Source organism: Pteropus vampyrus, unplaced genomic scaffold (genome assembly GCF_000151845.1).
Source record: "Pteropus vampyrus isolate Shadow unplaced genomic scaffold, Pvam_2.0 Scaffold137, whole genome shotgun sequence".
NCBI classification, from domain to species: Eukaryota; Metazoa; Chordata; class Mammalia; order Chiroptera; family Pteropodidae; genus Pteropus; species Pteropus vampyrus.
In genome coordinates, this window is record NW_011888918.1 from 2145866 (window position 1) to 2159491 (window position 13626).

At 49.0% G+C, this 13626-nt stretch overlaps 1 protein-coding gene across 1 annotated transcript in view; it reads right to left on the reverse strand.

Annotated features, from left to right (window-relative positions):
• Window positions 1–13626, reverse strand: part of CACNA1C (calcium voltage-gated channel subunit alpha1 C) — a 614430-nt gene that overhangs the window by 46181 nt on the left and 554623 nt on the right. The window contains exons 29-30 of the mRNA XM_023535193.1: window positions 10226–10309; window positions 9552–9635 (exon numbers count right to left, since the gene is read on the reverse strand). Of these exons, the coding sequence (XP_023390961.1) occupies window positions 9552–9635; window positions 10226–10309 (168 nt within the window). The remainder of the gene's footprint in view (window positions 1–9551; window positions 9636–10225; window positions 10310–13626) is intronic.

The following is a 13626-nucleotide window of genomic DNA, read 5'->3' on the forward strand; positions in this document are numbered from 1 at the left end:
GCCTCAAAAATAATGAAATCAGAAAGCAATCACAGAGTGATTTCTAAGTGGGACTCATAGAAAGAAGCCTAACACACAGCCTTGCTCTCAAGAACTCAGTCCGCTGACACACTGTCAGCTCCTGAAGGACATTCCTAGATGACCTGGTGTAATGGTTCTTATCTTTGGTCCCCTTGCCTTGCTGCAAGTGGAACTCCCTGGTGAGCTAGAAGGGGAGACCAGACCAGCTGGGCTCGGGCACCTGCACTTTTAGTCCAGAGATGTGTTTGTGTTGTTTGCCACTCTCTGTGACTCCCTAGCACAATGTCTTGAAAAATTACCTGGCATCAGTTTTACTTTTTGAGCTAAATTCAGAATTAGCTGGAGTACTTGTGCCACCCATCTCTGACCCTTTCCCAGATTTGCTTCCAGTTCCACTGAGTCAGCTTATGGTTTCTATGTCTGAGGTCTTCCTGGGGAAGAGGGGTGATAAGACTCCCTGAAGACTTATGCCCTGGAGACCCTGCCTACGTCCCCCTTCCACGGGGGCCCACAGAACTGCTCACCTTTCCCGAAAATCCTTGGCTGAGCTTTAATATAGTACTAATCGTAGGCGTGGAGTAAATTTTTGAGTAGCCAATTCTTTCATCTTTGTTTTCTAATGATCTGGTAATTTTCAAGAGGTTAAAGATATTGGGGCAATTAACTTAATCTGTTCATGCAATTGGTATAAATGAAACAAGGTGATTACTCTATATGTGGGGCAGAGGTGGAACAGTTTCAGAAAGAGTCCTACTGTTTAGTGGTTCCAGCTAACAGGCTAAGGGCAAATAGAAGGAAAAGCCCATTAACCTACTTTCATATACTTATGCAGATTACCTTGTTTCGGTATAACTGGCAACGGTGATAGGAGTGGCACTGGGCAGCTAATAAGAGAGATTCTCTGGAAACCTATCCATCTGAATGAAGTTCAGGAGCAAATTGAAGTGTTACCTTAGTGGATGAGTCTTTGTTTCTGGGATGTACTTGCTGTTCCTGTTTACTGGGCACTATCTTTAGGCCACATGGAGGATGCTCAGGGGGACTCAGGGAGGACCAGAGGCTGGCGTGGGGGTTCTCCTAGAGGGACGGACTTCCTAAGAGGGTGGATGTGACAGTCAGTGGAAAGTGTTTCCCAACTGTTAACATTACATTGTCTCTCTGGAGGACTAAAAATGTGTTGAAAATAGCTCCTAACCATATAAAAAAGAAACTTTTCCCTTTTTTTTTTTAAAGCATGGCCAAAAGGTGAGGATTACTAGGCATTTAGGAGTCAGGTAGTAGATATCTAGGCTGGAATATCCGACCAATTTGTCTTCCAGAATATTCTCTTGAGATCAATTGGTTAGAGAGCATCTTGAAGAGATTATAAGCCACGGCTGTCCCCTCCTGGACATGCTGACTTTGAAGGTGCAGGCTCTTTCGGACTCCCTCCAGGGAAGGCTGGCTCTTGGCTGAGTCTTGAACGGACCTGCGGAAATGGGATGCCCGACCCCAACAGCTGCCACCAAGGTGGTGGCTACATCAGGGCACTGAATTCCTCATTCCTCTGGAATATGAGTCAAAAGCCATGCCATGGGAGTATGTGAGTCTTTTACTGGCTACTCTACTACAGAACCCTTGCCTTTTCTCTTTTTAACCTCTTGTCTAGAACTCAGGAAGTAGACGTGATATAAATTCCATTCCCAACCACCTGAAGGTCTGGGTCCAGCTGGCATTCCTCCCCACAAACCCCCACCCCCACCCTACGCTCTGCTTTTCTGCTTTCACTGTCTTTACTTTCATCCCAATTTGATCTGCAAGACAGGATGGCTAGTTCAGTTGTGAGGGGGTCATGGTATGGTCTGAGGCTGAGGGCTGAGGGCTGAGGGCTTTGTTGATGGGGCTCCAGTTAATCTAGGGTGGGAGGACAATTATCAGGCTGATACATACAGGAGAGAACAGAATGGCAGGCACCAGGAGCTTCTAGAGACATTTGACACTGCCTTCACGGCCAGGAGCCAGCACATGTCAGTTAAGAGGTGTGTGTAGGGGTCCTCATTATCCTTTCATGTCCTCTTTCACCCAGGAGAAATGAACATCCCAGGGACCAGTGTGGCCTATAGATATGGAAGAGTCGGGAGATGATGAATCTTAGAGCCACCAGAGATGGCAGCAGAGAAAGGGATTTTCAGAAGGCCAAAGTAAAATATTTTAAACTGTAACATTCTAAAGTTGAACGAAATAAAAGGCTTCCTTGCTAAGGGAGATGCAAAGTTTAAATAAGCACAAGTCACCTGGAATATACAGAAATTGAAGATAGATGTCAACAGCCTTTAGATATAAGGGCAAATGAAGGAAAGATAGGTAATTGAAAGTAATTCTTAAGCAGACTCTCCATTTTGGGCTGGTGTGAATGGAGAGATGGAAATGGATCTGTGGAGGAGGAGTGGTAAGAAGAGGAAGATGGGGGAATTATGAGGAAGGGAAAAACATTGGACAGAAAAGAGCAGGGAACAAATGAAGGTAAGTACAAAGGCCAGACAAGATGGAGAGCGGAAAGAGGATCACTTCCCCCACACGCCCACTGTGTTGAAAACCCCCTGGCTTGCATCTGTTTCTCCAAGGAAAAATTCTAGCTAGCAGGAGACGGGCCCTCTGGAATCAATGGAGATGGGTTTGGGCTAAATGGTACCCAAAGTTGCACCCACTCTAACATTGCTGGATGAATCCACTTTCTGTCTGCACTTTTCTGCCTTTACCCCTCATTGCAGCAATTGGGGGTGGGGACACTCAGCCTTCCCTTTCTTGTGCTGCTCTGGTCCCTTTTCTGCTATGGCCTGGGCAGGAAAAGGCAGATCTAGAGAGCCAGGCCGAGGGTCCACATAGGCATAGTGAGTTGAAGGATGGAGAGAGAGTTGGAACGTGCAGGCTGAGCTCTCTGACTCAACTCAGAGGAGGTGGATGTGTAGCAAACATTCTCTGTGACTCAGGTTGACTGCCTTTCCCCATCATTCCAGGCCCTGAAGCCAGAGCAGGAGCCAAACTTGCTTTAATATTTTTATGGGGAGCCAGTGAGATGGCAAGTATTTAGAAGTTGTGCCTGTGGATCTGTGGTGGAAAGGTACCACTGGCTTCAGGAGTTGGGGTAAGGAGGATTGGGGGCCAGCACCTGGAGGCCCCGACATGCACACTCCTGCATACTCCCTGAAGCTGAGCCTCATCCCTTGTCTTGTTCCTACCTCCTCCCATTTTCTTCTCAAGTTGCAGATGTCATGGGGGCAAGGGTAAGCGGGGCTGGCTGGCTTTGCACTTGCTTTGCCCCTTTCTCCTGAGCCGCATTAATCGGGTGCGTGAACCTGAGACGTGCTTTCAGTCTGAGCATTCCCAGGGTGGCCTGGGCTCCCTTGATCTGGGCATTGGCAGCGTCAGCAGACACAGAGAAGTTAGGTTAAGCATCTCTGCCCCAGGTCACATTGCTGAGAGTGCAACAAATGAGGACCTGTGACTGGCAGGGGCCCTTCGGTAATGCCATGCCCAGGCCAGCCTGGCCCACGGATTTAGCCAATGGGCTCTGTGAAAATGCAAGAGTCAGTTCTCCTACAGAAATGGATCTGAATCCCAGTCTTGCCTCCTATTAGCTGTATGACCTTGGGCAAACTGTTTATCATGGGTAAGCGTCGGTCCCCTCTTATGGACCACGTGCACTTTGAAGAATTAGTCTGACCATGTGTATGATGTCCTTAGTGGAAGAGCAGCCATCGCCTTCCTCTTCCCCCTCCGCCTAATCCTCCTCCCCTCCCCTACCTTGATCTAATCAGCTAAGATCACAGCCAGTACCATTGTTACCTTATTTTCCTGCTCTGGTCACTCCTGTGGACTAGCGCTTTGGCACCTAAGTAAACCCTCTAGCTGTTCCTCCCTCTGAACCTTCCCCAGAGGCTCCCAGGCCTCACCCAGTCTCTGTCCTGCTCCTCTCCCTGAAGGTCCCTCCAGTGCCTTCTCTCTGGAGAGTTTCTACACGAGCCACTTCAAAGCCAAGTTAGCAGATTCCTACATGGCCTTGGAAGCTTCATGAAAGGAACTCCACCTTAGATCTGAAACCTGGCAAGGCGGTGAAAAAGAAATGAAAATTTGCCTCAAATTCTCAGAAAATTCTCCATCTAGGTTCATGGAATGCTAGCGTCACAAGTGCCCTCCGAGACTATCTCAACCTTGAATGCTCCATTTGCATTCAAAGAAGTTGAGGCCCAGAGAATGGGTTAATAATTCTAACTCACATGGCTTCATTGTGCCAGAGTTGGAAACAGAACACAGGTTTCTTAATTTGCAATTTGGGAATATTTCTCTGTACCCATAATGCAAGAATCCAGGCCTCTCAGCACTCTCTATTGTGCAACAGACTTTATAATACAGAATGAAAGAGAAGAGTGTTGGGAAAAGCTGCTGGCCAGGCGCCTAGACTGATTCCAATGTGGAATGTTTGGGAGCAGTTTCTGATGCTCCGGGAACTTCCATTAACAACCACAGGGATTATGTCTCTGCGTTTTCCCTCTGAAAAATGTAATTCCATACCCTAGAAAGAGAAGAAGACCAGAGAGCTTCCTTAGAAGGATGAGATACTGCACTCTGCTCTCCCAGGGGACACGGGAAGGGAAGCCTCCGACGGAGAACAAGGTAATGCACTAGGGAGGAGAAGGGCAGTGGCCTGCGCCCTGGACACGGATGCAGAAGCCAGCATAGTTGCACAAGGCGGAGACTTACGATGGCCCTCTAGTTACATCAGCTGTGGTTCAGAGGCATCTAACAGAGTAAAGAGAAATCGAACCACAGACTGGCTCTGAACACAAAGGGTCCTGCTCTCTCCGAGCCGGAGGCTGGGGCTCAGTCCTCATTCTTCTCCCGTCTTTCTTACCTCCCATGGAGCTCTTCACCACTGTCCTGGCTTTGAATACTGACTATATGCTTATGACTCCATGCTCTGACCTCAGACTGAGTGTCCAACTATTTACCTGTCACCTCCACTGGGAAGCGAAATAAACACGTCCCAACTGAGCTCCTGTCCCCCTCATGCAAACATGCTCCACCTCCTGTCTTTTCCAGTCGATACCAGCTCTGTCCTCCCACTGCCTAGCCCAAACCTCACAGCCATCCTGGATGCTTCTTTTTCCCACTCCCACATCCAGTCTGTCAGGAGATACTGTTAGTTCTATTTTCAAAACAGACCGAGAATCTGACCATTTTCACCACTTCTATTGCTGCTGCTTTGGTGCATGCTACCATCCCCTTTCACCCTGGTTACCACATCCACCTTCTCCGTGGTGTTCTGGTTTCTACTCTGACAGCAAAGTCATCCTTTGGAAATGTAAGTCAGATTATGGGACACCTCTTCTCAAAGGCACCAGTGTCTCCTCTTCTCGCTCAGCAGGAAAGCCAAATTCTGGTCCCCTTCCCTGATCCCCTCCCCTCTCCTCCTTCTCCTGACCATTCTGCTTCTCTGGCCACAAAAGCTCGTCTCCCAGGTATCTGAAGGGGTAACCCCTCACTTCTGTCTTATTTAAAACAGCCCCTGCCTTCACCGCTCCCTAGCACTTCTGACCCCCGTTCCTCAACACTATTCCTTTTCTGAAGCTCTTGCCATCTTTTAACAGATAGTCCAATTTCCTTATTTTCTGTACTTATTGCATTGCTCATTGATTACTCCCCAGACCCCAGCTCATTAGGAGGGGGCTTTTGTTTTGTTCACTAAAGAGTGGCCTAGGGATTTTAGGTGCCTAAAATCGTACCTGACACAAAGGTGAGACGATAAATATGGTGGAATGAATGATGGTTCCTGGGATTTGTGGGAAATCCATTCCTGAGCGGCAGGGGCGGGGGGGGGGGGTGGGGGAGGGGGGCACCAAAGCCTAGTAAAGGCAAGGAGGAAAGGAAAGGTGTTTAAATGTGAGGAATATTCAGAGGGCAGTTAGGATGAATACGTCAGTTAGGTGAGGAAATGAGAGTTGATTTCTATAGGGTTAAAAGAGTCAAAGATGATGAATCGCAGGTGAAAAGCCCTCATGGATTCCTCTGAGGCTACAAGTATGGCTTCCTGCCAAATTGAACATATGTCCGGGAATGGATGTCTTGTGATGACAGTAAGACTAGAAAAGTCTGGGGGGTGAAATAAAGGGAGGCACCCAGGGAAAACATCCTGGAGTTGTGAACTTCCATGCACCAAGGAGTGTCCAGGCCTGTAAGCTGCCAGTGGCTTGAGGGCAGAACCATATGGGCGGAGAGACCCACCTCTGAGACTAAGCATTACTGCTCATATAATTTGTCATCTACAGTATTGTTTGCTACCTGAGTGCAGGGTTATGCCAGAACCGTGCTTGTGGAACAGCCCTATCTAGGCTTGAGTCACGGGCAGTGGTCAATAAGCTGTGCTTGCTTTGATCTGGCCATACCTGTCAACCATCTGCACGAGCCTAATCGTGTCTGGGAAATGAGGGCTCTGTCTGTGGGAGGTAAGTTATAATTAAATATAATTGGCTAGAGACTAGGCCCTCCCAGCTATTCCAGCAGGGTTTTGGGAAAAAATGTCATTTGCTTGGGTGCCACAGTTTCTCCCATTCAATAGTGCTTTACAGTTTTCATAGATTTTAAAATAGATGCTCTTATTTGAGCTTCAAAACATAGTGCCATAAATATCATCATATTCCTTGACGGATGAAGGGACTAAGTCTTCTACAGAAAGAAGAAGCAACACTCAACGATTTGCCAGCTTTGACTTCACGTCCAGCCCTCTCTTCCTTTCCCACACTATCTTCCTGCCTTGGGTGATGTTACATTTATTCCTTTTGTTCAGAAGCCATTAATTGTATGGGAAGGGAAGAACTTGATCCAGAAATATGCGTTGGGTCTCCGGACACTTCCCCTTGCTCTCTATCGCACCCATTGTCCCCATTTAATCCCTAGACCACTCTTCAGCAAAACTTTTCACAAACTCCTCAGTCTAGAGGAATGAGGAGCACTTCCATGTGGGGTAAAGGCGGTCTGGGAGGAGTCAGAGGTGCATCAGAACTACAAGGGTGGGCTGATAAATAATTTTTTTGTTTAGAAAAAAAAAAAAACAACCTATGGTTATTGTGAATATAAATTCTAGAACGTAAGGGCTGAACAAATCCTGGCTGGTGGAAGTAAACGGAGGGGGACCTGTGACATGCATAGGTTTATCTAAGGGCATCATGGATTAAAGAGATAGAGGAACTGTGGCCCAGGGCAAACTCTGGCCACATCGGGAGGCCGGGATTCCAGCTGTGTGGCATAGAAAGGCAGTTAATCTCTCCACTGTCATCTTTATCATCAGCAAATTAGGGATGATAATTCTTGCCTGTCAAATCCACAGGTTAGTTCAGAATTACAGGAGATAAATGCAAGGGTGAACTAGAAAACCATTTACAAATGGAAAGTACTGCATGATCATTTCATGCTTCTTTCTTGTCCTGCACTCCCTCTCTGCCCCCAACATAGACAATTATATACCCCCCAAATTTTTCTTTTGTGTTGTCTTTGTTTTTCTTTTAAAAACAACAACAGTTGGGGAGAAAATGGCAGGTTGAGTGTTGATGTGGGCCTTGCCAATAGTGAGAACCCCAGAGGACCCCCTGAGACAGCAGTGGGTCCCCTCTGCACGCAGGGAGGCAGCTCGCTGTCACCTTCCTGCATTTTCCTGCTACCAGGCTCCAAGTCCCTCACATAGATTTTCATATGAATCTGCACTGCTGTCTGAAAAAATGACATCCTTGGAGGGCAGGGCCCCCTCCCTGCCCTGCTCTCCCTTCCCTGTTCCTCTCCCGAGTACTCCCTCAGTTCAGAGCACTGCATGGTGCAAGCTCCAAGCACAAAGGCTCTGGCTGTTACATATCCATGTACAACTCACGGCCCTGAATAGCGCCTGAGATAAGACTTAAGGCTCTTCCAGCCGGCGAAACTGTCAGTGTGCTCAAGAGTGCTGAGGGAGAGGGTGGGAGGGGAGTGGGGCGCAGAGAATGAGTGGGAAGACTGATTTTTAAAAGATGACCTTCCATTTACTGGAAGAAGTCAAGGGAGAGTGTACACACGCACGCACACACACACACAGACACACACATACACACACACCATGAGACAGACAACTCAGAGAGATCTGGGAGACAGAGGGGAAATTGAATCTGGAGTTAAAGGGGAGCAGGGAGGGTGCAAGGGGCTGACGGGGGCGGTGTACAGAAAGCACGGCCGCCCCCTTCCGAAGTCCATCAGCTGGGAAGGGGCAGACGGGATTTTACGCCAGGGAATCAGGCAGGTAAAATAACATGTCAGCTCAACCGATAGGGGGCAAATTATGGCATGGAGAGGGGAGGGTGAGACACAATGGGGAGATGGTGGCGATTGCTAGGGTAGTTTCAAACATCTTAGATCAAACTGTACAGCGTCTGCTCCGTGCTGTGATTCAATGGTTCAGTGTGTCAAAGGTTTGTGCAAACATTACCAAGTCTCTTAATTAAGGAAAAATAATGACAAAAAAATTAAACAACACATGTTAAACACTAACTGCAGAGAGCTTGCCTATAGATAAAGAGAGGAGGTTTAAACATGCCAGGTAACAAAAAGACGTGTGCAGGAACTGGTAGGAACTGTATAGGAGGAGGCAACTCTTGGGACAAGGTGGCAGGAGGCCTCGGAGCGCAGAGGCTGGCATTCTGTCTGAGGCCAGGCAGCCAGGGCAGAACGTGAGGGGGATGGGAGTGGGAGAGAACCAGGTGAGTGAAGAATCAGTTCCCTGCGTGGGTCCATGCGGGAAGCAGATGCCACTGTCCCCAGCAAGAAGGAGGAAAGGCCCCTGCAAGAGCTCTCAGTGGGTCACCCAGCCACCTGGCTCTTTGGCTACTCCAGAGAAGAGGGGTGTGCAAGCAGGTGTCCAAGCACAACTGGTTCTCTTTTCCTCTCCCAAAGGTGCTTGGAGAGCTGCTGACATTAAATGGGGTGGAGCCCTTTCAGTGTGAGTGTAATGGGCTGGGCCTTGGGTTGACAAAGCAGGCAAAGACAGAGCCTTAACTCCATGTCTCCCTTTCTAGGATGCTGTGGGTGAAAAGGCAGGAGGGGGAGAGGCGGTGGTCTGGAGGTGAGATGGGGGTGAAAAGAGGTTTGGACCCTGGCCCCGGCAGCTGCTCAGACCCAGAAGTTGTAAATACTCCTTGATTTTCTCACTCCATGATCCCCATAGCTGCATCCTCCTATACAGTGTGAGTCATGCCAGGCGGATTGTAAATGGAGAGAGAAAAAGATGCAGCAATCAAAACTTAAAAGGATCAGGGAGGCCTAATTCGTAACGAAGTTAAAAAAAAATTTAAAAGTTCCAAAAGAAAGCAACAAGAAAAGATCCTTTAAACCAATTTAAACGAACAAATTTAAAAAACTAAATGAAAATTAGGAGGTGGGGAGGAGAAAATAAAATGAAGAAAAAAATAAACCGGGGAAAGACAATGAGTGTTAGAGCAGGCACGGACAGTTAGGTACAGACGCCAAGTACTTACGTTTACCTCGGTGATTGCTATATCAACAATGCTACCCACAACAATCAAGGCGTCAAATGTATTCCATGCATCACAGAAATAGTGCTGCATGGGGCAGAGAAGCCGAGGAAAAGAGAGAGAGAAGAGAAAAAAAAAACCAACAACAAAGGAGAAAAACAAAACAAAAAAAGGAAAAATGAAAAAAAAAAGCATGAAAGAAAGGAGAGAAGAGAAAAAAATGAGAAAAGAAAGAGGTTACGTGGGTATAGTAAACACTCTCTTACCACTCTACAGTTCTGGCGGCTCAGACCTGGGCAACCTGGTTCTCGCAGGGTGGAGAGGCCTGACAAAAGCTGGGTTAGTTCAGAGCTTACACTGGGCCGTGGCCACCCTGGGAGGGGGACCGGGCGGCCTCCCACCGCCTGCTCCCTCCACTCGGCTCCCAGCTCCTGGGCCCAGCACAGAGGGCCGAGCTGGGACAAGTGGAAAAAAAGGAGGAGAAGCTCTCACTTTTTTTCCCTCACAGGACGACGGCGGGTTCAATAAAAAGCATGACTGGAGGCGAGTAAAAACAGGAAATTAAACAAAATAAATAAAAGGAGGTAAAGAGAGAGAGAGAATGAAAGAGAGAGGGAAACAGGAGGCAGAAGAGGAAGGAAGGAGGAGGTTTCCTGGGAGGGCAGAGTCATACTCACATTAGTTTCACTGAGAATGACGTCAATTATGCTGCCAATTACGATGAGGAAGTCAAAAACATTCCAGGGATCACTAAAGTAACCCTACATAAGGGAGGGGCAGGCAGGACGGGGATTAAAAAGGAATATTAGACAGACAAGAACAGAGCAACATCACCATCAGAATCACCGTCCGGACCTCAGTGTTGCTGCTGGAGTTCCAAACACCCTCGCCGTGGCCAGGAGCCCAGGAGCCCAGGGGAGAAGGGGGCGGCCAATCCTCCTGCCCTGCCTCCTGTGGCCACAGTGGCCACATGGTTCCCCTTCCTCCGGATCCATCCCGCCTCGCCACCCTCCTGCCCAGAGGCCCTTTCTACTTCCCAGCAGGGCAGGAGTGGGCATGGGGGCAGGCAGTGAAGGGTTGTGGCTGGACTCTCTTTTCAGTCCACATTTAGCATCTCCTATAGCCCCACTGCTCTTCCTTCAGAAGGGCTTCTCTGCAAGGAGGGAGGGAACACAGGTGGATGATCCCTTAGAGGAGAATGGGCTGTGGCCCTGTGGTTGATCTAAGAACTAAGAAGTAGCAATCGGTATGGCCCAAAAGGGTGGCCAGGTCGTCTGGGCCCAGAGGTGGCTCATGTAAAGCTCAGCAATAACAAGGGGGCCACATCATTAGAATGATACCTATAAAAATATGGGCTCTATGCAGACGGAACCAGAGTCACCCTTGTTCCAGCACTGGACATGCTCCAGTATTCCCAGGGGCAGCTGTGTCCTGGCAAAGGCTTCACTAACAGAAGGGAGACAGAGTCCAGGTCAGTCTTGGAGCTAGGTAATGCAGGACGTGGCCCTGTACAGTGCTCTCAGGGCGTCTCCCAAGCACCTGCCCCAGGCTCCTTTCCCAACATCGTCATTCTGGAATAGGGACCCACCGAAATGCAGATGCCACCGAAGTGAATGACGTTGCCAAAGCCTTTCCTGAGAACCAGACTGACAGGTGTAGTCTGGGCATAGGGTGTGTGGATGGGGACACAGGCTTCTTGGGGAGGGCAGCCATGGAGGAGAGGTTCTAGCACAGATCGGGGAGACAGTGTCCTGCTTTCACTACTTTACCCTGTGAGCATGGGATTTTCGGGTTTTCCACCATATTTAGAAAAGGGAAAAAAATGAAAGTTTTTGAAAGACTTTTTTTGAGGTACTTGGATAACTGGTCAACCAAGGGATAGGCTGTCCCCAGTTCCCTAGAGGATTCCAGGAGTCCTGGGTGAGTGGACTCTGTACAAAGTGGCCTCTCTGAGAGGCGTAGGAGTCTAGAGAGAAATGCTGTGACCACACGGGACATCCACTCACAGTTTAGGAAACCCCAGGACAGCCATATTCCCCTGGGTGGTGTGGAAAAGACCTCGTACCAAAGACACTAGTCTTAATGAAAAAGGACATTTTCTCCTTTCGTCCTTTAAGGAATGTTGACAAAGGGATAAAACAGGGCTGGAACACCTTTGCTCAGCAGGACCAGAATTTTCCTACTCTCTGAGCCACTAGATGGGGCTTCCAGGAGATGGAATTCTAGAGAGTGGTGAGTGCATATGAAAGCGTTAGGGTTCCTCTGAGAGTTTCCCAGCTCTCTCTCCCCAGCTCTCTCTCCCTTTTTATTTTTTACTCACAAGAGCCAAGAGTCTGTGTTCTTCCATTTCCTCCTGGCTCTATCCAGCTCCCTGAACTTCCCCACTTCCCAGCCATGCCCTCTTTCCAGAGAGATCGCAAGACATGCTGTCCTAGGGCTGTTATTCTTAGTGTGGGAGGTCGGGTCACAGGGAAAGGGGCCTCTCGGTTCCCAGGCATTTCTGCCAAAAGAAAACAGAAGCACCACCGCGGAGACTTCGGACAGCCAGACTGGGGAAGCAGAGGTTGGCCAGGGCATGGGGTCAGGTGAAGGTCGGCTTGGGATCGTGGCTTTCTCATTTGCTTCCCAGAATATTTTTCTGAATATACTAGAGGCTTTGAGGTGGAGAGAGACCTCTCTCTCCCATTCAAGTCACATGCTATGAGCAGGAAACAACCAATTCCCTCCCAGGTTCTCAGATATCATTCTCAGGGCAAATGGAGAAAGCTAATTTTGAAGGAAGGGAGGCAAAGAGCGAAGACCCCAATGAACTATAAATATGCGTCTGATATAAAATTAGATTTCGGAAAACACTGGGGGAATATCTCTAGATAGGAATGCCATCGTTGTGGGTAGAGCTATTTCAGAAGGGAAGGCGAGGGAGGTCGAGAAAGAGAAAGGAGAGAAACAGGAACCAGAGCAGAGTCCAGGATGTTCAGCACCTGGCCTAGAAGACGTGGTAACAAAACATGATTTGGGTGTGGGGGCAGGAGGAGAGGTAGGAAGGTAGAAGGCTCGGGGCATACGAAAGGAGGATGAGTTACAGTCTTTCCTCCACCAGCGACCTGAAACAAAATGGGTAAGTTGGCCTTGGTCTGCAACACCTCTGAGGGGAGGAAAGGGAAAGGAAGAGAGGCAGAGAGCAGGCTCAGGCTAGGTTAACACACAGGTTAATCTGCTGGAGAGCACCGGGGGAGGGGCCGAGACCTAAAGGGACCCTGTCAACCTCCTCGCTGTACATCGCTTGTCACCCTTTCTCTTGGGTTTCTGTGTGTATGTGCAGATGGAAGGAAACACAACACAGTCAGCTCCTCCTTGACCATGGCCCTCTCCCATCCCTTCAGTGCTGGCTGCCATTGGGTTGGCTGGGCTCTGTGGAGATTAATGCCTCATGCCTCACACTTGCCCTTAGCAGTCTGTGTTCCTGGAGGCTTTCGACTGACTTCTCTGGGCTGTGGCAAGCTCCCTGGCAGACCCCGTGCAGAGGCCTCCACCGGCTGCAGGACCAACCAGTGCCCTTGTTGCCAAGGGCTCCTGTGGACCCGGCCCTGAGGAGATTTGCACGCATCTGGAATACAAGAGTGAGGGAGTGTGTTTGGGGAGGTCGGTGACAGAGTCCCTTTAAGAGGCAGCTTTTCACCCTGACCCATTCACTCGCCTTCCCACCCCTCTGTCCCACAGCCCAACAGTCCTGCAAGGTGGACCACGAAGACGGTTTAGATCCAGCTTCCAGGTTGGCCTCCTCCTCCAACTCTTTCAATAGCCTCTTCCTCTCACCCATTCCACACCACTCCCAGAAATAAGGCCGATAGCTCCCATTAGGTCAACAGGTTGTCCAAGGGACGAGGGAGAAACCTGGTCAAGCCCTTAATTGGGCGGGGCCTGGGAGAACCGTTTTACCTATGCTCTTTGGGGCATAAGACCTTAGTGTTCTCTTATTCTCTCTTTCTCTCTCAATCTCTCTCTCTCTCTCTCTTTCTCTCTCTCTCTCTCACTTTCTCTCACACACTCACACATACACATACGGACACACGTTTTT